The sequence below is a fragment of the Pristiophorus japonicus genome, chromosome 6 (genome assembly GCF_044704955.1).
Source record: "Pristiophorus japonicus isolate sPriJap1 chromosome 6, sPriJap1.hap1, whole genome shotgun sequence".
In the NCBI taxonomy this organism is placed as follows: Eukaryota; Metazoa; Chordata; class Chondrichthyes; family Pristiophoridae; genus Pristiophorus; species Pristiophorus japonicus.
In genome coordinates this window covers 219,703,916-219,731,189 of record NC_091982.1, presented here as the reverse complement: position 1 = coordinate 219,731,189, position 27,274 = coordinate 219,703,916, and the positions used below count along the sequence as shown (strand labels likewise).

Genomic DNA, 27,274 nt, shown 5'->3' with positions numbered 1-27,274 from the left:
CTGTTTCTCGCCAAAGATGCTGCCTGACCTGCTGGGATTTCCAAAAGTTTGTGTTTTTATTCGTAAAGGAAATTGCTTTGGAGCCATTTATGGGAGAGTCGGATGTTGGAGTGGGGAGGGTCTGTCTGCAGGTTTTCCCAGATGGATGAGTTATGAGCAGGATGACCTTACTTATCCATATTTCTCTTGTGATACTTATGGCCAGCTGATCCACAGTAACATTTTCTACTAGTCCTGAATTAACTTCCTTTTCTTATTGGCAGTCGTATTGTATGTACACCCACTTATTCTGCAAGACATGGATTAGAAATAATTAATTCTAGTTTGGACAGTAAACTTTATTAGAAACTTCTTCATTCAGTTAATTCACATTTAAAACTCCGAAGGCAGCACTGTCCTTACATTCGACACCCTGCAACTGCAACAGTTTCCAGTTTAAAAACTAAATAAATTGATCAGGCAGACAATTTTAAAACAGTTCTAAGAAAATTAAGCAGCAGCATCTTAAAAAGATCTGGTCTGCACAGAAGTGCCACTGACTGAACTCCACCAGTGAAGGGACTGCTATGTAGCAGAGCTATAATACAGTCGCACGTATTCTGCACAGATAAACTATTACACACATACATACCAGTACATTGCAGTGAACAAAGATTTTAAGTTGAATGAAGTAAAACAGTTTTTGTAAAACTTTGTTCAAATAAAAAAAAAGTGACTTGAGCTTTGTAAGAGTGAATATTGTGTGACCCCTCAGTAGTGTTTTTTTTTAAATTCATGCAGAACTTTACAGGGAATTTTGCAGTAAGTGGAAGCTCTTGCACACAGGCTTCAAGGCATATATTTTCTCTTCACCTGTTAAGAGCCAGATCAAAATCAGTCTAATATAACAGCCATGCTAAAATAGCACAGTAATAGTATTCAAGCCAATACCTCTGCATTTAAAAATAACTACTGTAATAGCCCCAGGGATGACACGAGGCCTCAATCAGCTGATCACTGAATTCAAGAATCTCTTCAATCTGCACATTAAGTTTTAAACAGGAAAAAAATACAAAACAATTACAAGGAAATATTCTCAAGCTACAACCTGCTGAATATTACAGGATGCATTTGAACAATGCAGACTTGTAGGGGCAACAGGCTAAAATTACAAATGTATATAAAGAGGTTTCTTGGATTAGGAGGATTTCATAACGAGGTACTGTTTTACTGTTAAAATAGGAATACTTTTAACACTGATTGCAAATAATCCTCTTAATTCATCTGGTTCTGCTAAGCATCGTCTATTTGGAAGTCACAATATTTTAAACAACTGTGGTATCCTCCACAGATTAAAATAGGATGTAAACTGTAGCTTTCCATTTCTTGCATTGATTTTCCAGCTTGGTCCCAATTTATTCATCACTGGTAGTGTAAATAATTCTTCAGAGAAACAGGCATGGGTAGGGTCTCTATTTCATGCAATCGTTCCCTGCCAAGAGAAAGGCGAATGGATCTTCGGCACATGTCCATTAAAGGCAATGGTTCCGCTGAAATAAAAAAAAGTCAGTCAGAATGTTAAAACACCGAATAAAGAAATCAGAAATTACAGCATAAAAAGGAAGCTATTTGGCACATGCATTTGTGGTGCTAGCTCTTAAACTGAAACAATTGCTAATCCCATGTCCCTGTATCCTTTTACAGTATGCAGTTTCAAAATCCCTTTTAAATGATGCAATAGTCACTCTTGTTCCTTCATCGCTGTCTCAAAATCCTGGAACTCCCTACTTAACAGCACTGTGGGAGAACCTTCACCACACGGACTACAGTGATTCAAGGCGGTGGCTCATCGCCACCTTCTCAAAGGCAACTAGGAATGGGCAATAAATGTTGGCTTTGCAAGCAACATCCATATCCCAAGAATGAATTAAAAATAAACTCTCCCCTTCATTCTTCCAGTGATGATCTCTAGTTCAGGCCCCTCATTACTAACTTGCCAACCGGTGGAAACAATCTTTCACGATGAATTCTCAAGTGCTCATCATTTTGAAAACTTCCATTAGATCTTCCTTAACCTTTGCTGTTCCAGTGAAAAAAGCCCCAATTGTTTTAACCTTTCTGCATAACTGTATTTGCTCATGCCTGGTATCGTTCACATCTCTGCTTTACTTTCTCCTGAAGGCATTGACTTATGATGAGGTATAGTTCCAAGGGCACCAACAAGGATTTCAGTACATTAACCAAAGTGGTCATTCTTATGTTTGGCCCTGGTCAGTGAGTGTCGGTGGACTATTCGGCTGTGGGAGTGCTGCAGAACTTAATCTGAGCCTCAGTGACATCCATACAAATGCTCTTTCCAGTGGGGAATTTCATAAGCAGAATCCTGCCTATTATTCCACTCGCTAACCCAGGCAAACTGAGATTAATTGTAGTATCAGTAGCATCAGTACTGCCAGCCAGCTGTGAATAGCCAACAGCACAGAACCGCACATAACAGGTCTTACGACACCAATTGGTTCAATTATCTAATGATCCAGGTGAAGTTGTTCAGTTTTTACCATAGCTAGTTACTATAAGCTAGAGTTGGAATTCTTTTTGACAATCGTTCCTAGAACTGTTAGAATAAAGTTCTGCAGTGAAGGTGTGGTATCAGGTGGCTTTTGCACGAAAGAGAGCAGAACCTAGCAATAGGACAAATCTAGTTCCACAAGTGTGCATTAAGATTAGCTTATAATAGTGCCACATTTACATCAAGAGTATCAAAGAGCAAATGGAAGCATTCAAGACACAATGAAATTCCCTATACTTCACAAACCAACATCAAGCTAAAAATAACATTACAAAGCCCTTGCATCGCCCACTATTTCTGATAAAACTAATTTGTGGAATGTGAAATGCCTACGAGCTTATGCCAATCAAATGGTCAGGACTAGAGTTAATATACATCAGGTAACCTCTCACCCCCACCCCGTCTCTTAGTTCAAAGATGCCAAACCAAATGGTGCTATAATTGGCAGCAGCATATCCGAATTAGTGAAAGGAAAGTTGTCTGGGGTTGCTATTTGCGGTGTATATGCAGTGATCCATATTGGATGTGCGCACACATAGTTAGCTGTGATACCCTCCACAGTCAGACAGCCTGTTGGCACTCACCCTCGAGCTTCACACATGAATAATGGCCATTTGGACAAGGCATCAGAGGGCAACTGCTGCACATGAAACTAATGTCTGCAGAAAAGGAGTAATGAGGGTTTGGTAAGAGGTCAACCCTCTCAAGGAACAACCAAATACTTTTAATTCCAATAAATATTCCCAGCACCTTGGAACTATGCTCAGTCTGCAAAATCCTCTATTCTTTCACGTATTCTACTAATATCTTTTAATCTTGAATGTCCTTTACAACATTCAAAATCTGGAGATATTTTACATTAATAATCCCAAATGTGATTATATAAATTAGCTTTGATTCTCCATATTTCTTTATCAGTCTTCTCTAAAGAAACACAATCCTGAAAGTTTTCAAAAATGGAAAATGGAAAAAAGTGAATCCCCAAGCTTAAGATTTCTGAATAGAAGGCTTGTATTCAATAATACCAAATTAATGTAGGTGATAAATGTAATAAATGCAAGTTGTTGATTACTTTGTCGGGTTGCCACTGTAGGGTTATTTTTGAACAGCAATTTCATTTTTGAGCAGGCCGTACAGATTTTTCTAACTCTGCATTCAAACTTCACGAGATTAGCGTTGATGTAAATCCAAAACTGCTTTACACCAATGCTAAACTTGGAGCTTAAACTGAATTTGAAGTGAAACTGAATGTGACGATCTCTTCCAGGAAGGCTCACTCTGAAGTTGGCTCAGGCTCTGTGGATTCAGACAACATTTTCTATATGTTGCAACTGCATCTTTGGTGCTAAGTGAGACTACTTGGCACTAGTGCTACAGTATAGTCCCACTCCAAGGACGAGAGCACAAAAAAAAGTCTAGGCTGACACTCCAGTGCAGTGCTGAGAGAGCGCTGCACAGTTGGAGGTGCCATCTTTCAGATGAGACGTTAAACCGAGGCCCCATCTGCTCTCTCAAGTGGACGTAAAAGATCCCATGGCACTATTTCAAACAAGAGCCGGGGAGTTATCCCTGGCATCCTGGCCAATATTTATCCCTCAATCAACATAAAATCAGATTATCAGGTCATTATCACATTCTGTTTGTGGGAGCTTGCTGGTACGCAAATTGGCTGCAGTGTTTCTTACATTACGACAGTGACTACACTCCAAAAGTACTTCATTGGCTGTAAAGCTCTTTGAGACATCCGGTGGTCGTGAAAGGTGCTATATAAATACAAGTCTTTTGTCTTTCTATAGTAATATGGCATCCTAAAACGTACTACAAGTACAATGTCACAAATCTGGCAACCTCAGGACTGAGACCGTGCCAGTTTTTGGATTTTTCTGGATTTCAGACAAGAAAATCTATCGTAGTGCTCACGGACCCAGCAAGGCCGTGCAAAAGCTGCATCCCAAAAGCCAATAGCTAGTCTGGCCCGCTGGATTTTGGACAATAATTCCGGATTTTATTTTACTGAATATCAAATGGAATTTTCTCAAAAATGTCTGGTTTCCAGACAGTTCCAATTTTCAAACAGTCGGATTTGAGAATCTGTACCTATAGATATGAAATGCCAGTTTTTTTTTAAACTAGTTCATTTTTTCCCACATTAATCTCACTGATTTGTGATGGTAGCAACATACTACTAATTGTACTAGTCATTAGCCACATAAAACAATTATAAACGATCTATTTTATGTGGGGTTAGTGTTAAATGTAAAGTCAAAGAACAAAATGTAATACAATTATGCAAGTGCAAACAAAGAACAAAATGTAATACAATTATGCAAGTGCAAACAAAAACAGTTTCTTTACCGTTAACATAAAACATTGAACTCTTCAAAAAATTCAATTAGTGAGGCATGACCTGCCTTTCACAATCCATACGGACTGTAATTGATTAGTCTATGTCTTTTTAAATGTTCACTGGTTTCCCAGGGCTTTGTCATTGCCCTACATGGTTAACGGAAGAAAATCCTTTATAACTTGCGATTGACATAGCCCCTAAAACGGTGACAGCTCAAAAATGGCCCAGACATGTGAATTCAAGCAGTTACTCGGTAACCATTCTTTCCATCATGTGTAACAGTTTGGTTAGGTAGGTTTCCAGGAAAACGTTTGACTGTCTGGGGCTTCCAGAGCTCCAGGAGGAGAAGTTGATACATTACCTGTTCCAACTGGTATGTCCTTTGCCATGGGATTCAAGGTGGGGAAGGATGAAGCTTCTTGCAGCAACTAGTGTCAGCTGCAATAGCTTATGAACTGCTGGTTTTTGGGGGGGGGGGGCACGGTGGGGCGGGCAGGCTCTTTCTATAGTGGGCAGTGTTTTGTATCTGTAAAGCATGCACTCCCATGTTCCGCCACCAGGGAGCTCATCCCTTAAAGTCCCAAGGGATCCCAGCATCCCTTGGGAGCACTGTATATAAGCCGGCCCCTAAGGCCTGTTCCTCACCCTTATTAAAGGCTGAGGTCACTGTTACTTTAACCTCCGTGTGTGCAGTCTCATCTGTGTTAGGAACACAATAACTGGCGACGAGAATACGAATTCAACGCAAAGATGCAGAAAACTGTGGGCATCCTGGAGAAGTTCTCGGAGGGTGAGGACTGGGAAGCCTATGTCGAATGGCTAGACCAGTACTTTTGTAGCCAACAAGCTGGATGGAGAAGGAAGTGCTGCAAAAAGGAGAGCGGTCCTCCTTAGTCTGCGGGGCACCGACCTACAGCCTCGAAGAATCTTCTGGCTCCGATGAAACCCACAGATAAGTCGTATGAGGAGCTGTGTACACTGGTCCAGGAGTATCTTAACCCGAGGGAGAGCATGCTGATGGTATCAGTTCTACACGTGCCAGCAATCTGAAAGTCAGGAAGTGGCGAGCTACGTCGCCAAGGTAAGGCAACTTGCAGGACAATGTGAGTTTGATGGCTACCTGGAGCAAATGCTCAGAGACTTTTTTGTACTGGGCATTGGCCACGAGACCATCCTACGAAAACTTTTGACTGTAGAGACACCAACCCTCAGTAAGGCCATTGCGATAGCACAGGCGTTTATGTCCACCAGTGATAACACCAAACAAATCTCTCAGCACATAAGTGCTAGCAATGTTCATAAATTAACGAACTGTGTTTGCGAGCAGAAATGTACAGGGCAGAACCCACGAGTCTGCAACTGCCAGCAGGCCTCAGGTGACCCAGATGACAGAGTCCCCAACAAAGGATGAATGCAACGCAATTCACACCTTGCTGGAGTTGTGGAAGCTTCCATTCAGCCTATTCATGCCACTTCAAAGGGTATGTTTGGAACAATGGGGCACCTCCAACAAGCTTGCAAATGAGCTGCAAGTTCTGCAAAACCTGCTAACTACCACGTGGCAGAGGAAGATCGGTCCATGGTGGATCAAAGCAATTTCGAGATACTGAAGTACACGGGGTGCACACATTTGCGACAAAATGTCCACCTATAATGCTAAACGTAAAATTGAATGGCTTACCCGTAGCCATGGAACTGGACACTGGCACCAGCCAATCCATCATCATGAGTAAAAAGATGTTTGAGAGACTGTGGTGCAACAAGGCATTCAGACCAGCCCTGAGCCCCATCCACACGATACTGAGAACGTACACCAAAGAGCTCATCACTATCCTGGGCAGTGCCATGGTTAAGGTCACCTACGAGGGCACAGTGCACAAACTGCCACTCTGGATTGTCCCGGGCGATGGCCCCACACTGCTTGGAAGGAACTGGCTGGGCAAAATCCGCTGGAATTGGGATGACATCCGAGCGCTATCACATGTCGATGAGGCCTCATATACCCAGGTTCTTAACAAATTTCCTTCCCTTTTTGAGCCAGGCATTGGAAACTTTTCCGAGGCGAAGGTGCGTATCCACTTGGTCCCAGAGGCACAACCCATTTACCACAAGGCACGAACGGTACCTCACATGAGGGAGAGAGTGGAAATCGAGCAACATGAGTGCATCATCTCCCCAGTGGAATTCAGCAAGTGGGCCAGCCCAATTGTTCCAGTACTCAAAAGTGATGGCACGGTCAGGATTTGCGGCGATTATAAAGTAACTATTAATCGTTTCTTGCTACAGGACCAATACCCGCCACCTAAGGCAGATGACCTATTTGCGACGCTGGCAGGAGGCAAGACGTTTACCAAGTTCAACCTGACTTCGGCCTACATGATGCAGGAGCTGGAGGAGTCTTCGAAGGGCCTCACCTGCATCAACACGCACAAGGGACTGTTCATCTACAACAGATGTCTGTTTATCTACAACAGATGCCTGTTTGGAATTTGGTCGGCTGCAGCGATCTTCCAGAGAAACATGGAGAGCCTACTCAAGTCGGTACCACGCACAGTGGTTTTTCAGGACGACATATTGTTCACAGGTCAGGACACCGCCGAGCACCTGCAAAACCTGGAGGAGGTCCTCCAGTGACTGGATCGCATAGGGCTGCGGCTGAAGAGGTCGAAATGCGTCTTCATGGCAACCGAAATGGAGTTTTTGGGGAGAATGATCGCGGCGGATGGCATTCGGCCCACAGACGCCAAGACAGAGGCTATCAGAAACTCGCCCAGGCCACAGAACGTCACGGAGCTGCGGTCGTTCCTGGGACTCAACTATTTTGGTAACTTCCGACCGGGGTTAAGCACCCTTTTAGAGCCCCTACATGTGCTACTGCGCAAAGGAGAGAACTGGGTATGGGGAAAAAAACAAGTAATTGCTTTTGAGAAAGCCAGAAACATTTTATGCTCCAACAAGCTGCTTGTATTGTATAACCCGTGTAAAAGACTTGTGCTAGCATGTGACGCATCGTCGTACAGAGTCGGGTGTGTATTACAACAAGCGAATGTTGCGGGGAAGTTGCAACCTGGCGCCTATGCCTCCAGTAGCTTGTCTAAGGCCGAGAGGGCCTACAGCATGATTGAGAAAGAGGCATTAGCATTTGTGTTCGGGGTAAAGAAAATGCATCAGTACCTGTTTGGCCTCAAATTTGAGCTGGAACCCGATCACAAGCCCCTCACATCCCTGTTCGCTGAAAACAAGGGGATAAATACTAATGCCTCAGCCCGAATACAAAGGTGGGCACTCGCGCCATCAGCGTATAACTATACCATCCGCCACAGGCCAGGCAACGAGAATTGTGCGGATGCTCTGTCGGCTACCATTGCCCACCACGGGGGTGGAAATGGCGCAGTCAGCAAACTTTTTGATGGTGGCGCAGCCCGCAGACTTGTGATGGTCATGGAAGCGTTTGAAAATGATAAATCAGCTGTCACGGCCTGCCAGATTAGGACTTGGACCAGCCAAGATCCTCTGCTGTCCCTAGTAAAAAACTGTGTACTGCATGGGAACTGGGCCAGCATCCCCGTTGAAATGCAAGAGCCAATCAAGCAGTGGCGAAAGGACGAGCTGTCCATTCAGGAAGACTCCCTGTTGTGGGGTAACCGCGTAGTGCTACCAAAAAAGGGCAGGGAGACGTTCATCTCAGATCTCCACAGCACACACCCGGGTAGATTAATGATGAAAGCGATAGCCAGATCCCACGTGCGGTGGCCCGGTATCGACTCTGACTTAGAGTCCTGTGTACGGCAATGCAGCGCGCGCGCTCAGTTGAGCAACGCGCCCAGAGAGGCACCACTAAATTTGTGGTCCTGGCCCTCCAGACCATGGTCGAGGATCCATGTCGATGATGCGGGCCCGTTTCTCGGTAAAATGTTCCTGGTGGTGGTGGATGATTTTTCAAAATGGATTGAATGTGAAATAATGTCGGGAAGCACCGCCACCGCCACCATTGAAAGCCTGAGGGATAAGTTTACCAACCACGGCCTGCCTGACATACTGGTCAGTGACAACGGGCCATGTTTCAACAGTGCCGAATTTAAAGAATTCATGACCCGCAATGGGATCAAACAGGTCATCTCGGCCCCGTTTAAACCAGCCTCCAATGGGCAGGCAGAGCTGGCAGTACAAACCATCAAACAGAGCCTTAAACGAGTCACAGAAGGCTCACTCCAAACCCGCCTGTCCCGAGTACTGCTCAGCAACCGCACAAAACCCCATTCGCTCACGGGGTTTCCCCCGGCTGAGCTCCTCATGAAAAGGACACTTAAAACCAGACTATTGCTGGTTCACCCCAACCTGCATGATCAGGTAGAGAGCAGGCTGCAGCAACAAAATGTAAACGATGGTCACGCCACTGTCACGGGAAATTGATCTGAATGACCCTGTGTATGTGCTAAACTATGGACATGGTCCCAAGTGGATCGTTGGCACGGTGATAGCTAAAGAATGGAATAGGGTGTTTGTCATCAAACTAGACAATGGACAAATTTGCAGAAAGCACCTGGACCAAACGAGGCTGCGGTTCACAGACTGCCCTGAACAACCCACAGCAGTCACCACCTTTTTCCAGCCCACAACACACACCCAAAGGATCAATGACACCTTGCCGGACCAGGAAATCGAACCCATGACGCCCAACACCCAGCAAGGTCAGGCTCACCCAGCAGCCCTGCAGGGCCAACAACACGCCAGCCCAGCAAGGGCACAGCCAGCACACCAGAACAGACATTTGTACCAAGGCGGTCCACCAGGGAAAGAAAGGCTCTCGACCGCCTCACCTTGTAAATAGTTTTCATTTTGACTTTGGCTGGGGGGGGGGGGGGGGAGGAGAATGATGATGTGTATCTGTAAAATATGCACTCCCATGTTCCGCCACCAAGGAGCTCATCCCCTGAAGTCCCAAGGGATCCCAGCATCCCTTCGGAGCACTGTATATAAGCCGGCCCTTAAGGCCTGTTCCTCACTCTGGAGTGTCTTAATAAAGACTGAGGTCACTGTTACTTTAACCTCCCTGTGTGCAGCCTCAGCTGTGTTCGGAACACAATAGGTAGGACCAAGATAAACAGGCCGAGGTCATCAGTAATTGCAAGTACCACCAACAATAACTTTCATTTGTATCGTGCCTTTAACAATGCAAAATATCTCAAGGCGCTCATCAATCATATTCTGCGTTCAAGGCTTCACTACAATATGTAGCAGTCCGCCCCTCCAGTAGTGTCGGTCATCATCCTAGGCAGACCTTCGGAATCGAGGAAGACTTGCTTCCACTCTTAGCATGAGTTCTTAGGTGGCTGTACAGTCCAATTAGAGAACCACAGTCTCTGTCACAGGTCGGACAGATAGTCGTTGAGGGAAAGGGTGGGCAGGGAGCCTGGTTTGCCGCAAGCTCCTTCCGCTGCTTGCGTTTGATTTCTGCATGCTCTCGGCGACAATACTCGAGGAGCTCAGCGCCCTCCAGAATGCACTTCCTCCACTTAGGACGGTCTCTGGCCAAGGACTCCCAGGTGTCAGTGGGGATGTCACACTTTATCAGGGAGGCTTTGAGGGTGACCTTGTAACATTTCCTCTGTCCACCTTTGGCTCGTTTGCCATGGGCGAGTTCCGAGTAGAGCGCTTGCTTTGGGAGTCTCGTGACTGGCATGCGGACTATGTGGCCTACCCAGCGGAGCTGATCAAGTGTGGTCAGTGCTTCAATGCTGGGGATATTGGTCTGGACGAGGACGCTCATGTTTGTGCGTCTGTCCTCGCAGGGGATTTGCAGGATCTTGCGGAGACATCGCTGGTGGTATTTCTCCAGCGACTTGAGGTGTCTACTGTACATGGTCCACATCTCTGAGCCGTACAGGAGGGCGGGTATTACTACGGCCTTGTAGACCATGAGCTTGGTGACAGTTTTGAGAGACTGATCTTCAAACACTCTTTTCCTCAGGCGGCCAAATGCTGCACTGGCGCACTGGAGGCGGTATTGGATCTCATCATCAATGTCTGCTCTTGTTGATAGGAGGCTCCTGAGATAGGGGAAGTGGTCCATGTTGTCCAGTAGTACCTGTAATGGCTTCATCATATCCTTTAAGCTGAATCTGTGCTTATAACTCGCGTGTTTAATCTCATGCTACATGCATGTGTGTAGAGTATTCTATCTGGGTAACTTTTCACTGCCTGTCCATATGTCCTGCTGGTCTTTTTCTCCGCACTTTTTGACATCAGTGTGGATTTTCCTCCCTCCCTTCCTCCACTACAACAACTAGTTTAAATCTCCCACCACTGCTCTTTCCGCAAGGATACAGGTACCTCTCTGGTTTAAGTGAAGGCCATCACATCTATATAGCTGTCCCTGGCCCCAGTGTCTCAGGAATCTGAAACCCTGCTTTCAACACCAGTCTTCCAGCCATGCTTTGATAATCCTAATCTTTCTCCAGCGATATGTAGGGTGACCATTTTCCGGAAAACCGGTTTCAGTAAAACTTTCTCCCTCCTGAATGTTGCAAAGTGTAATTTCTTTGGTTGGCATGTACGAGAACTCAGTTGGGGCTGTAAACAGAAATTTCAAGTAAGCTAATGCTTGAGACAATGATTAATGGCAGCATCTTGACTTTAACTTCCCCCTTCTCAAACTAGTTGTTCAGCTTGACATCTTTGAATGTTGCTCTTCAATTGAAAACAAGATGAGATACTACAATTTAGTAAAATCTTACAAAATACTTCAAATTTACATGGCCATTTGTAAGCCAGGTAATCTCAGTATTTCATAACATAGCTCATTTCAAATTGCTTTACATTTTCTAATCTGATACAGGGAATTCTGGGTCAGCCAAAATAACTATTAGCATCTAATATGAGCTAGAATTCTTTCAGTGAAGCATTAAAATGAAACATTTGCAACTTTCCACATCAAGGCCCCAAGTTTCCACACGCGGCGAAAAAGGCGCACCTCAGAGCTGGGCGCCTGTTTTTCGCGCCGAAAAAAAAGTGCGGTATTCTCGAGCTCCTTGGAGCTCGATGTCTGCTTGGCGCGGCGCACAGGGGGCAGAGCCTACCACTCACGCCGATTTTGTAAGTAGGAGGGGGCACGTACAATTGAAATGAGGCTTCTTGGTGCCGGCAACCCTGCGCGTGCGCGTTGGAGCGTTCGCGCACGCGCAGTCTGAAGTAAACATCGGCACTCGGCCATTTTTAAAAGTACTGCAGAAAAAGTGAAGATTTGTTTCTTGGACCCCTGCAAAGGCTTGTATTTGAATTTTCTTGATATTTCTGTGTGTGAGGGAGTGCTTTTAGCAGCACTGCTGAATAAATCACCTGCTGAATAAATCACCTGCTGAAATCAGTGAGTTCAGCTTTTCACTGCTAAACTTGCAGAACCGGTGCCTGCAAATTAAGGACTGTGTTTGGAGAAATAAAAGTGCCAATTCAACTTTGCAATGGATCAACTTCCTCCAAGAACAAAGAATTTCTTGCATGAGGAAGCAAACCATTGCATAATATGTGGTGCACCCATTCTGCAAATTTAAATATAAAGATGTCGATGTGGCTGCCTCTCCCTGTCCAAATGGCCTCAGTCAGTCCCCCTCACAGCTCGAAGGCTGCTGCTGCTGCTCCCGGCCAGCCACGGACGCCGCTGCAATCCCATGGCCGAATGGCCTCACGTCCGCTCCTGATTCTTCGGCTGCCTTCGAGCCACTGACGCCACCCCATAAGCGTGGCCGAACGGCCTAAAGAATTTTAAATCTGCAGCTACGTGTGTCCTGTGTTCATTCTTTGGCTCCCGGCCAGCTACTGACGCCGCTGCAATCCCATGGCTGAATGGCCTCAAGTCCGTCCGGGTGCTGCATCTTCGCGGGGAATGAAGGCCTGCCTCAAGCACCGCAGCTCAGCTCGAAGGCTGCCTGCTGCCTGCCGCTGCCGTCGAGACGAGACACTGACGCCACACCGCTGCCTGAAAGGCCTGCCTGAAGCACTTTCACACAGGTAGGAACATGGTTTATTTAATCTTTTCTTTGCTTATAAATTTTTATTCAGGTTGGATTTATTTGTATAATATTTGTATAAGTATAACTAAGGATTGATTGTAGAATTTAATGACTTCCCTTCCCCGCCCCACCTCGTTCCCGACACCTAATTTGTAACCTGCGCCTGATTTTTTTAAAGTGTAGACAAGGTTTTTTTCAAGCGTACAAAAATCTTCACTTACTCCATTCTAAGTTAGTTTGGAGTACGTTTTCACTGTGGAAACTTTCAAATCAGGCGTCAGTGGCCGGACATGCCCCCTTTTGAAAAAAAATTCTGTTCCAAAGTGAAACTGTTCTACCTGACAAGAACTGCAGAAAACTAAATGTGGAGAATTCTGATTTCTAAGATACTCCGTTCTACACCAGTTGCTCCTAAAAATCAGGAGCAAATTATGTGGAAACTTGGGGCCAATGTATTGTTCATGTTAATATCTGTAGCTTTGTGCAAATTGTCATTACATTGCTCATTTAGGAGTTAGAAGCATCTACCTCCACCAACAAAAAATAAAGTATGTTCAAAACCTGATTTATCGAACAGGCAGCAATGCATGAGAGCATGGGCCTTACACTAAACATCTGTAAGACAATGTCCTCTACCAACCTGCCCCTGCCACACTGCCCCCCAGTAATCAAAATCCACAACGAGGCCTGGGACAACATTGACCACTTTCCATATCTCGGGAGTCTACTGTCAACAAGAGCAGACATCAACGATGAGCTCCAACACCGCCTTCAGTATGTCATTACAGCCTGAGGAAGTGTGTGTTTTAAGACCGGGACCTCAAGCCTGGCACCAAGCTCATGGTCTACAGAACAGTGGTGATACCCGCCCTCCTATATTCCTCAGAGACATGGAATATGTACAGCAGGCACCTCAAAACACTGGAGAAGTACCACCAATGCTGTCTCCGCAAGATCCTGCAAATCCACGGGCAGGATAGGCGTACCAACAACATCAGTGTGTTCGCTCAGGCCAACATCCCCAGCATCGAAGCACTGACCACGCTTGATCACCTCCACTGGACGGGCCACATTGTCCGAATGCCTGACACGAGACTCCCAAAACAAGCGCTCTACTCGGAGCTTCGGCACGGCAAGCGAGCCCCAGGTGTACAGATGAAAAGCTTCAAGGACACCCTGAAAGCCTCATGAAGAAATGCAACATCCCCATCCACACCTAGGAGTCCCTGGCCCAAGACTGGCCAAAGTGGAGGATCAGCATCTGGGAAGGCGCTGAATACCGAGTCTCTTCGTCGAGAGCAAGCTGAAGCCAAGTGTCGACAGTGGAAGGAGTGCGTGGCAACCGAGGCACCCCACCCACCCGTTCCTTCAACCACCGTTTGCCCCGCCTGTGACAGAGACAGTAAATCCCGCACCGGACTCTTCAGTCACCTGAGAACTCAGTTTCAGTGTGGAAACAAGTCATCCTCAACTCTGAGGGACTGCCTATGATGATGATAACTTTTTGGGCTTCAGTCCCTCTTGGCTAGAAATGAGGAGGGAAAACAAAAGGAAATCTACCAGAGTTTCCACTGCTGATCACTAGCCACTGATTGCGGCTAGAAAGGCTGCTGGTGTGGATGTTGGTGGAGGACAGGATCAGACACAGCTGTGATGTTCTCTGCAACCATATAGCTCAGCAATACTCATAACAAATGACCATTGGGCAAGGTACCAAAGAGCTGCAAGTAACCATGGAACTATATCCCTTTCAGAGTTAGGAAGGGGGATGGGGGGATGGGGGGGAATGAGGAAATTGGTGTTTGGAAGTGAAGAGAATAAATGCATGAGAATTTTGTGTAACAGCTACAACAGCTGATAAATTCAGAGTGACATTAAAATCCTATTAAAGAGTACAGAGACAAGAGGGAAATATACTAAAGAAATGCACTAGTTGATCTAAAGATATATCTAAATATAAAAGCTAGTTCACTATGAATTAATGCCAGTGAAGGTCAACAACACAGTTCAATGTAAAACTACATAATCTCTCTCAATATTCGAGTCTTTAATATAGAATTGTTAACAGAGAATTAATTTCACACCATGCACCCCTACGAACCAGCTAAGTTCCCAAACTATGAATAATTGTGGTTGATTTTAACCCAAGTGCAGGCTTTGGGCAACAGGAGTAGGGGCTGGCCTAATTTATAGGTAGCTGATCCACTTCCCAGCTGGAGCGCACAGGAAGAGGGTGAAAAGTGACTGCTGGGAGGGTAAGATTGGGCGGTTACTGGCTGCCTGACGGCTTCCAGCCAAGTGATAGATATAAAATTACAGTATGCAGACGACACTTGCGTTTGTGCACACTCGGAGGTCGAACTCCAAACCATCGTCGACACCTTCATTGAAGCGGACGAGAGTCTGGGCTTTGCACTAAACATCCATAAGACAAAGGTTCTCTACCAACCTGCCCCCGCCATGCACTACTGCTCCCCAATTATCAAGATCCATAATGAGACCTTGGACAATGTGGACTACTTTCCATACCTTGGGAGCCTACTGTCAACAAGAACAGACATCAATGACGAAGTCCAATACTGCCTTCAGTGTGCCAGTGCAGCCTTTGGTCACCTGAGGAAGAGAGTGTTCGAAGACCAGGATCTCAAACCCGGCACAAAGCTCATGGTCTACAGAGTAGTAGTGATACCCGTCCTCCTATATGCCTCAGAGACATGGACCATGTACAGTAGGTACCTCAAAGCATTGGAAAAGTACCACCAATGCTGCTTCCGCAAAATCCTGCAAATCCATTGGTAGTATAGGCGCACCAATGTCAGTGTTCTCGCTCAGGCGAGCATTGAAGCATTGACCACACTCAATCAGCTCCGATGGACAGATCACATTGTCCGCATGCCCGACACTAGACTCCTAAAACAAGCGCTCTAAGCCGAGCTCCAACACAGCAAGTGATCCCAGGAGGGCAGAGAAAACACTTCAAGGACATCCTCCTTGAAAAAGTGCAACATCCTCACCAACACTTGAGAATCCCTGGCCCAAGACCTCTCAAAGTGGAGGAAAAGTATTTGAGAAGGTGCAGAACACTTCGACTCTCTTCGTTGGGAGCAGGAGGAAGCCAAGTACAAACAGCGGAAGGAGCGTACGACAAATCAAGCACCCCACCTACCCGTCCCTGCAACCACCACCTGCCCCACTGTGACAGAGACAGTGGTCTCATCAGTCACCTTAGAACTCATTAGTGTGGAAGCAAGTCATCCTCGACTCCAGGGGACGGCCTAAGAAGGTGAATGTAGAGTTGAGAGAGTAACCAGGCGGCGGGAGTCCATGTCAAAGGAGGCAGTGACTACTCCCTGTGGGGCATTTGCGGTGGAACACACCTGCTCCTCCGGGCTCCACAAAGGTTATTTTTTGCCACTTACCTGCAGGCTCCTTCGTCCGTTTCCCCCCCCCTCCACCCCCACCAGCTGCTTACCTGCTTCAGCTTGGTGACTACCCTGGTCAGGCCCCAGTTAAAATGCCTATTGCAGTTGCGGTGTTTTAGGACGCAAATTATCATTTGTGCGCTTGGCTGCTGCCAGAGTCTGGCGGGTGCCTCATCTGCAGCCAAAAGCAGTGTTAAATCAGAGATCGGCTAGAGTAGTGCGGGAAATGAAGCCGCTCCAGTTTAGCTGCTTGCCCGGTCTGTTCCTTTCCCTATGTTGCTGGGGGTGCGGGGGGGGGGGGGGGTTGAGTTAAAATTCCTCCCAGTGTTTGTCTGAAGCAAACAGAATTAGATTGTGTTCATTACTATACTGTTTGGGGGCAGGAGGATAGAGGGGGAAGAGTTGGAGCACGGGACACACCAAATACACCGTGAACAAGTAATCCAATTTAAATACCAACAGCTGCAAGTCATATCAAGATGAGAACAGCTAACAGATGGCGGAGAGTCTGGTTATCAGCTGCAGTGCAGGAAAAAAACGGACAAACGCCACTTGCAATTGTTTTTGTGGACATGTACTGTTTATATCTAATAAACCTTTTCTGAATAAAAGGTACAAATCGAAATAAATTGAAGCCTGCTGTTTAAATTGCATGCCATCTGTTTTTTAAAGAAAGTTCAGTGATTAACATACTCTTGGACAGAGATGGTTAATGGGAGTTGCAAAGCAGCACTATGCATGGAAATATTTGTACTATAGCATATTAATGGGCATTAAGGATGCCAACTGCAGTGCCACACTGCCAGAGATTAGTTATAAGCGAATTGACAAGATTAAATATTGAACTTCCTGGGTTTGTGCCAAGCATGCCTTTACCCATCGGGCTATCTGACAGCTAAAAGTTCCAAGTTTTAATTAGGAATACATCATTTATATTTAGCTTCGGGTAGAATTTGCAGAATCAGAATTAGCTGCTGTCGGAGTACCCTTGACACGTAATACACCGAAAAAAACCTGCACCATACTCAAAATCACCAAATACATTTTTTTTTTAAATATATATTTTGAGAAAAATATGAATTGGCAGCTCCAACTGTTTTAGTTCCATATTAAAAATATGGCAAATTATCACAGAATTTATAAAAACTGATGCAGTTTGAATCTTTTGGTGCTCCAAAATGCTGCATCACAACGTACTGCAGTAAAATAAAACTAAGTGCAACAAGCCAAAAACAGGAACAAAAAGACATCATTTTAGTTTTATATTTTGAGATTAAGGTACAGTTGCTAAGCTTTATCACCTTTTTTTGATGAACAATACAGTCTAACATGATTTGAGTTTTTTTTGTTCAGGGTGTTTTGGGGGCGGGGGGGTGCTGGTGGTAGGGGCATAGGAAGGGAAATGAAAGCGAGGAGAGAGACTTGGGATGAAAAAAAAAATCAGCCGGAGTTCCTGTCCCTGTCCACTAACTGCTGGTAGAAAGTATGAGGACAGGGATTGGGTTGGCTCGGATTCTTCCTCTGTAGGTGGATGGGCCTGCCAACACTCACTTGTCTAGACTCATTATGACCACTTGGCTTTAGGTACCAGAAGGCAGATGGCACTGCATAATACCTATGGAAAACTTCCTTCAGCATCTTCAGGACAGGACAGAAAGAAAGACTGGCATTTATATAGCACCTTTCACAGCCACCAGATGTCTCAAAGCACTTTACAGCCAATTAAATACTTTTGGAATGAATGCAGTCACAGTTGTAATGTGGGGAACACGGCAGCCAATTTGCACACAGCAAGCTCCCACAAACAGCAATGTGATAATGACCAGATAATATGTTTTTGTCATGTTGATTGAGGGTTAAATATTAGCCAGGACACTGGGGATAACTCCCCTGCTCTTCTTCGCAATAGTGCCATGGGATCTTTTACGCCCACCTGAGAGTGCAAACAGGGCCTCGGTTTAACGTCTCATCCGAAAAACGACACCTCCTACAGTGCAGTGCTCCCTCAGCGCTGCACTGGAGTGTCAGCCTAGATTTATGTGCTCAAGTTCCTGGAGTGGAACTTAAACCCACAACTTTCTGACTCCGAGGCACGTGTGCTACCCACTGAGCCACAGCTGACAAATGACACAGACACAGGAGACAAATATCCCTCAAAATTATTGTCAATTGGAAACAAACAATTTTCATCTACTTTCTGTGGGACCCATTTTATCTAAAAAGACCTGTAGGTGGGACATCAGTGTACAACTGCTGTCTAACATGTTACCATCTGGCATTATAAATTATGAATGCCACTTTGCTTGTAGTAGCCTCAGATTTTATACAAAAGGTCAAAATTATCATTGAATTTGCTTTCTGCTGCACCTAGGCATAAAAATCTTAATCTCCATAATTCATAGATGTTAATCAGCCTTTCATGATCGTCAATCCATTCCCACTTAACAGCAGCTGATTTTAGAGCTAATGACCTAATTTGCCCGGTGTCTGAGCACAGTATGAATTCTTTGATCAATATGAAATTAAATTGCTCTTTGTATTACAACTGAAGTATTTTTTTTTAAATTAGGAGCTTGGTGCTATAGATGGGTTTGCAACAGCACAGCATTTAAAAGTAACGTTATTTTTATGGCACGCTATAATGTGGAAATAAAATTGTAATACTGTAGTTCAAACAGATTGCAATACTTGATATTTAAGCATAATAATGAGACTGTCTTTATTTGCTAAATCTGCCACGCTTTTAACCAAAAGTCTTCGAAGATTAATTGCTGCCATTAACATGCATTAATTATTGCTAACAGCTGTGGCCAAGTGACAACTAAAGTTGGGGGCAGGGAGAGAACGAGACTGGATTGCTGTTGTCAGTATCATGTCGGTCATAATCCCAATAGATGTGTGCATACATTCATTAAAGGGTAAAAGCAATCGAATATGGTCACCACTCATTAGCCCCAGAATGGGAGCTACTGAAACAAGCCATGGGAATACAATTTAATTGCATCTGATGTAAATACTTTGATGGTTCTCCCCAGCACACTGCCTTGGCTGCATTGCAGGATCCCCACTCACTTTTCATTTTTTTTCTGGCAGTAGGAGGACGCCGACGAGATTGAGGAGTGAAAAGAAAGTATATGAAAAATGTACAAATAGTATGGGGCATTTTATTTTAGAGTTTTACAATGGTGCCAGTAAAAGGAGATGCATGTACAACTATAAACTAGACATCCTAGTGTTATGAACAACAATCCTAACAAATTTTGCCTGATGAATGGATGCAAGATTGCTGGCTTCCATCTCATTTTTGAAGCTATAATTAAAAGAAAATGGCCAAATATTTGTAATAATGTGCTGTGGAACCATTTGTCTCAAGTTTTCAACATGTCAGTTACCACTGCCTCACCACATCCCGCTTTTTTGCATCTTCCTAAATAGCTCACAGGTGCCAATCCCTCAGAATCCAAACTAAACAAGGACCAATGTAACAACAGTTATTCTACGCCTGCCTGAGGCTTTTTAAAGCCACAAGATCCATTTCTGGGGATCTCCAGTTCATGGAAGTGGTCTGAATGTTGCTATTATAGTAGATTAAATCGGTATTGAAAATTAAAATGTTCAATGCTTTATCAAGCAGAAAGACATTTAGACATTTATTATAACATCTAAGTACTGTAATAATTAACATTTCAAGTTTGGCTGATCGAAATAATCCTTTTGCAGGTACAGGTCCATTAAATTATTTAAAGCAGAATTTGCTCTTCTTGCCAATTACAAATCAAGTCGAGTTAAAATGGTCTGTACAGACAAATCAGTGCTACTAGTTGTTATTTATTCTTTAATTACAAGATTAGAAATCTATGGGCAGTTAACTGGCCAAATGTTACTAATGCAATTTCCTATAAGTATCAATCAACGCTACGCTGTAGACAGATTTCAAGATACTGTGACACATTATGACTGACTCATCCTCAAACAGAACTAAATCACTTTCAAGCTGCATTGTTAGAAACTACTCAAGGACGTTGGTGATTAAATCAATCCTCGAATTACGGGGAAAAAATGGCTCATCTCAACAAGAAACACGACAGAGTTCCATTTGAACTGTAATTAATTTTGGCTCCAGAAATCAGACATTTAATTCAAAACACAGTTGCATCTTAAATAATCAGGTAACTTTCACTCCAATAGACAATTTCTTATTTTAGCTGAAGGCAATACTTTTGGTGAAGGCTCACAAAAAGAAAATCACATTTGAGGACTCTGCTGATTCAGTGAGACACAGGAGACAAATATCCCTCAAAATTATAGTCAACTGGAAACAAACAATTTCCATCTACTTTCTGTGGGACCCATTTTATCTGAACAGTCACATTGAAGCAAAGGGTACACTAACCAACATCACTAAAACACATTATCTGGTCATTATCTCATTGTTGTTAATGGGATCTTATTGCGTGCAAATTGGTTACCATGTTTCCTACATTACAACATTGACTACACTTCAAAAGTACTTCATTGAAGACAGATACCACAGATTGTCAGTCAACCTGAAGCACGCGCGTACCCACACACACACACACACACACACTCTCACTCACAAAGGCAAAGAATGCCGTCACTTCTGTTCTCCGTTAACTACAGGTCGTGGTGGCTCCGGTATTACTGCTGGACCACGTCCTAAACCTTTGGATCGGTGTCGAATTTTTCTGATTAATCTCTTGTGAAGTGCCTTGGAATGAGTTATTGTTTCCGAGTATATTTGTTTGTTACTTTTAGGACCTCAGATTTTTTTTTTTGCTGTGCCTTTTCCTTCGCCTTTAGGCGATGTCACAAGTTCACTGTGGTATTGATGGGGGACAACCTTGTTTACTTATTCCTCCATGGCCTCGCCTCTCTCTATCTCTAATCTCCTTCAGCCTCAACCTCCCAATATGTCTGTGCTCCTCAGCATCCCCAATTATAACTGCTCAACCATTGGCGGCTGTGCCTTCTGCTGCCTAGGCCCCAAGCTCGAACTCCTTCCCTAAACCTCTCTTTCCTCCTTTTAGATGCTCCTTAAAACCTACCGTGTCACCCAAGCAATTTCTACTTATGGGGCCCGGTGTCAAATTTATTTGTTTTGAGTTATAACACACCTGCGGAACACCTTGGGACATTTTGCTACATTAAAGGTACGATTTAAATACAAGTTGTTGTTGCTTCAAAGGAGCATACCACTTCAAGGTACAGTGCATGCTGGAGAGTGACGGCTGTGAAGAGGGCGACTGAATTGGATGTTACCAAGGCCAAAGGTCACAGATTGGAGCGTGGGCAGATACAACAGGAGTGGCGTGGTTGGGGCGCAAGAGCGGCAAGAGATTGTAGAGAGACATGATCGGGGCTCAGGAGAGGTGTGAATTCGGGGCCCAGATGAGTCAAGGGTCATGGGGCAGCATGGGCCAGCCCACACTGTGATGTGTGTGTGCACTAGGTCCATGCGGCAGAGCTGGTCTCCAATCATCTTGGTTAATCCTTGCCACTGGAACAAGACTTAGCTCTGTCAAGCCAGTGTGGTGGCTGGTGTGCAACAGCTACCATGTTAAAAGAATCCACGCACAGGTATCTTCCACCCTTCAATATGTAGTTCGGAATCTGGAATATTAGGTCCTTCATTGAAACACCTGTGAATTCATCCCGTTTTGGCATGGAAGCAAGTCATCCTCGATACGGGGGACCGACTATGATGAGGATGACTTCATTGACTGTAAATCGTTTTGGAACATCCAGAGGTTAGAAAGGCACTATATAAATGCAAGTTCTTTCTTCCTAATGTTGGGATTCAGATACATCACTGATGCAATTTAGCATTGTCTACTCTGCAACTGGTCATGTCCTTTGAGTACCAAACACAGAATGTTAAAAGTGAGATTAAGTTTTAATTCCTCAGCAACACCATTTCTCAAATTAAAATAGCATAAAAATTAATTAATTAAAAAAAAAACACATCTGGATAAAATATTTTGCTTGGATTGGTCTCGTCAAGATACTGGAGAGAGGAACTGGTATAGGGGATCTGATGAAGCAGGTTTTTAGTGGGTTAGGAGATATTTCCCTACTCAAGTGGAAGTGGACTCATGTTCAGTGGATGATAGAGTGCCTTGAAGACTAATGTAATTCAAGCCAACACTCCTTTCACTTTAATACACTCCTCTGGCTTCAAATCAGCTTTGAATCTTTTGCAGGATTGGTGGAATCAAGTTGTGATTACAATAAAATACACTTTCTGCAATCTATGCAAGCGTTGAACCTACGGGCTGGATTTTCGGGCCGTTTGCGATCCGGTTTGCGCCAGGTTTTGACCCTCCCCGGCGAAAAATGAGGCGCTCAGCTGTTTTTCACCCGGTCCCGATCCTCGGGCAGGTTTTTGCGGCGGTACTTAGAAGCATTGCCGGGGAGTGCTGCGACACCGCTGCGAGTTTTGAGTCTCACCCGATCCATACGCCACAAAACACACCCTGCAGCGGTGTAAGCCCTGCCGGTGGCGGTGAGTTAGATAAACTGCAGAAAAAGTAAGTTAAAGTGTTTATTTTTTAAATTTTTGCAGCGATTTGTGAAGCAAGGGTGTTGGCAATGTTTTTTTGAATTTTTTTCCCCCCTCCCAAGGCCTCTCTTGTTTTTGCTCCGCAAAAGTAGTTCAACGCCAAAACATAAAAACAGATAGTAAAAGCTTTTACAGATATATAAAACGTAAAAGAGCGACTAAAGTAAATGTTGGTCCCTTAGAAGATGAGAAGGAGGATTTAATAATGGGAAATGTGGAAATGGCTGAGGCCTTAAACAATTATTTTGCTTTGGTCTTCACAGTGGAAGACACAAAAACCATGCCAAAAATTGCTGGTCACAGGAATGTGGGAAGTGAGGACTTTGAGACAATCACTATCACTACGGGGGTAGTGCTGGACAGGCTAATGGGACTCAAGGTAGACAAGTCCCCTGGTCCTGATGAAATGCATCCCAGGGTATTAAAAGAGATGGCGGAAGTTACAGCAGATGCACTCGTTATAATCTACCAAAATTCTCTGGACTCTGGGGAGGTACCAGCGGATTGGAAAGCAGCTAATGTAACGCCTCTGTTTAAAAAAGGGGGCAGACAAAAGGCAAGTAACTATAGGCCGGTTAGTTTAACATCTGTAGTGGGGAAAATGCTTGAAACTATCATTAAGGAAGAAATAGCGGGACATTTCGATAGAAATAGTGCAATCAAGCAGACGCAACATGGATTCATGAAGGGGAAATCAAGTTTAACTAATTTACTGGAATTCTTTGAGGATATAACGAGCATGGTGGATAGAGGTGTACCGATGGATGTGGTGTATTTAAATTTCCAAAAGGCATTCGATAAGGTGCCACACAAAAGGTTACTGCAGAAGATAAAGGAACGCAGAGTCAGAGGAAATGTATTAGCATGGATAGAGAATTGGTTGGCTAACAGAAAGCAGAGAGTCGGGATAAATGGGTCCTTTTCGGGTTGGAAATCGGTGGTTAGTGGTGTGCCACAGGGATCGGTACTGGGACCACAACTGTTTACAATATACATAGATGATCTGGACGAGGGGACAGAGTGTAGTGTAACAACATTTGCAGATGACACAAAGATTAGTGGGTTTGCGGGTTGTGTAGAGGACACAGAGAGGCTGCAAAGAGATTTAGATAGGTTAAGCGAATGGGCTAAGGTTTGGCAGATGGAACACAATGTCAGAAAGTGTGAGGTCATCCACCTTGGGAAAAAAAAACAGTAAAAGGGAATATTATTTGAATGGGGAGAAATTACAATATGCTACGGTGCAGAGGGACCTGGGGGTCCTTGTGCATGAATCCCAAAAAGTTAGTTTGCAGGTGCAGTAGGTAATCAGAAAGGTGAATGGAATGTTGGCCTTCATTGCGAGAGGGATGGAGTACAAAAGCAGGGAGGTCCTGCTCCAACTGTACAGGGTATTGGTGAGGCCGCACCTGGAGTACTGCGTGCAGTTTTGGTCACCTTGCTTAAGGAAGGATATACTAGCTTTGCAGGGGGTGCAGAGACGATTCACTAGGCTGATTCCGGAGATGAGGGGGTTACCTTATGATGATAGATTGAGTCGACTGGGTCTTTACTCGGAGTTCAGAAGGATGAGGGGTGATCTTATAGAAACATTTAAAATAATGAAAGGGATAGACAAGATAGAGGCAGAGAGGTTGTTTCCACTGGTCGGGGAGACTAGAACTAGGGGGCACAGCCTCAAAATACAGGGGAGCCAATTTAAAACAGAGTTGAGAAGGAATTTCTTCTCCCAGAGGGTTGTGAATCTGTGGAATTCTCTACCCAAGGAAGCAGTTGAGGCTAGCTCATTGAATGTATTCAAGTCACAGAGAGATAGATTTTTAACCAATAAGGGAATTAAGGGTTATGGGGAGCGGGCGGGTAAGTGGAGCCGAGTCCACTGCCAGATCAGCCATGATCTTATTGAATGGCAGAGTAGGCTCGAGGGGCTAGATGGCCTACTCCTGTTCCTAATTCTTATGTTCTTTTGTTCTTATGTTCTTAGCGCTGCGCTCCTGGTGCCAAATGACGAAATTTAAGCAATTAATTGCTAACGTTAATTGGGTGGTAAATTTCCTGACCCAAAAACGGCAAAGCTGAAAATCCAGCGCACATGATTCTGCATAAAGCTAACTTGGATTGTAAAGGTATAAAATTGAACCAAAACTCTGCCCACAGGCCAAAACATTATTTACAATTCTGTCACCATTTCACTATTAGAAACATTACAGATGGTTTAATTTCCATAGTAATCACAATGACACCAGACAACTGCAGAATGGATGTAGGCTGCAGCAAATAAATCACAGCAGGATATAGTAAAGCTGTTAAATTAATATTGTCTATCTAGTAGCTCTTCTGAGAGAAAAACTCATCACCACATGGTTGATGGATTTCTGTGTCGGCCACGACTAGTAGTTTGACCCCATAATACCAGCAATGAGAAGCAGGTTCTACATTTTTTTTAAGCAATCTGCAGCTCTGCCAGAGTTTTTGCTGTGTTTTTTTTTTTAAAAAAGGAATATTCTACAATAAAATTGTTATTTCATCTGACTAAATACATTTTAAAAGGCAAAAACACAAAATATTATAAATTTTAAGTGCTATTGTCAACCATTTATTGTGCTAAAGTGCTCTTTTAAAAACGAAAACATTTAATTTACAGTGCTTTTATAATTAAGCTGTAGTGCAGTACAGAAATCCAGTACTGGATGAGCAGAAATTTCCTCCAACTAAATACTGGGAACACCGAAGCCATTGTCTTCGGTCTCTGCCCCACACCATTCCCTAGCCACCGACTCCAACCCTCTCCCTGGCAACTGTGAGGCTGAACTCGACTGTTCGCATCCTTGATGTTATATTTGACACCGACATGAGCTTCCAACCGCATATCTGCACCATCACTAAGACCGCCTACGTCCACCTTTGTAACATTGCCAACACCTCCCCTACCTCATCCATGCCTGTTACCTCTCGACTTGACTAGTCCAACACACACCTGGCCAGCCTCCCATGTTCTACCCTCCATAAACTTGGTCATTCAAAACTCTGCTGCACATGTCCTAAGTCACACCAAGTTCCGTTCACCCGTTACCCATGCTCACTGACCTACATTGGCCGTCGGTTAAGCAGCATCTCTATTTTGAAATTCTCATTCTAATTTTCAAATCTCACCAATCCTTATCTCTGTAATCTCCTCCAGCCCTATAACCCTCAGAGATATTGGCACTCCTCCAGTTCTGGCCTCAGTAAGATAATGGGACTAAAGGCAGATAAATCCCCTGGACTTGATGGCTTGCATCCAAGGGTCTTAAGAGAAGTAGCGGCAGGGATTGTGGAAGCATTGGTTGTAATTTACCAAAATTCCCTGGATTCTGGGGAGGTCCCAGCAGATTGGGAAACTGCAAATGTACTGCCCCTATTTAAAAAAGGAGGCAAACAAAAAGCAGGAAACTATAGACCAGTTAGCCTAACATCGGTGGTTGGGAAAATGTTGGAATCCATTATTAAAGAAGCAAAATTCGGTCAGGCAGAGTCAGCATGGATTTATGAAGGGGAAGTCATGTTTGACAAATTTGCTGGAGTTCTTTGAGGATGTAACGAACAGGGTGGATAAAGGGAAACCAGTGGATGTGGTGTATTTGGACTTCCAGAAGGCATTTGACAAGGTGCCACTTAAAAGGTTACTGCACAAGATAAAAGTTCACGGGATTGGGGATAATATGTTGGCATGGATGGAGGAGTGGCTAACTAACAGAAAACAGAGAGTCAGGATAAATGGTTCATTCTCGAGTTGGCAATCAGTAACTAGTGGGGTGCCGCTGGGACCCCAACTATTTACAATCTATGTTAACGCCTTAGAGGAAGGGACTGAGTGTAACGTAGCCAAGTTTGCTGACGATACAAAGATGGGAGGAAAAGCAATGTGTGAGGAGGACACAAAAAAATCTGCAAAAGGACATAGACAAGCTAAGTGAGTGGGCAAAAATTTGGCAGATGAGTATAGTGTTGGAAAGTATGAGGTCATGCACTTTGGCAGAAAAAAAAATCAAAGAACAAGTTATTATTTAAATGGAGAAAGATTTAAAAGTGCCGCAGTATAGTGGGACCTGGAGGTATTTGTGCATGAAACGCAAAAGGATAGTATGCAGGTACAGCAATTGATCAGGAAGGCCAATGGTATCTTAGCCTTTATTGCAAAGGGGATGGAGTATAAAAGCAGGGAAGTCTTGCTACAGTTATACAAGGTATTGGTGAGGCCAGACCTGGAATACTGCGTGCAGTTTTGGTTTCCATATTTACGAAAGGATATACTTGCTTTGGAAGCAGTTCAGAGAAGGTTCACTAGGTTGATTCCGGGGATGAGGGAGTTGACTTATGAGGAAAGGT

General features: G+C 44.3%; 1 protein-coding gene across 1 annotated transcript in view; it reads right to left on the bottom strand.

The window, feature by feature from the left end:
- Window positions 1-465: 465 nt before the first annotated feature.
- spsb4a (splA/ryanodine receptor domain and SOCS box containing 4a) overlaps window positions 466-27,274 on the bottom strand; it is a 156,330-nt gene continuing 129,521 nt past the window's right edge. The window contains exon 2 of the mRNA XM_070882370.1: window positions 466-1,529. Coding sequence (XP_070738471.1) covers window positions 1,402-1,529 — 128 coding nt within the window. The 3' untranslated portion in view covers window positions 466-1,401. The remainder of the gene's footprint in view (window positions 1,530-27,274) is intronic.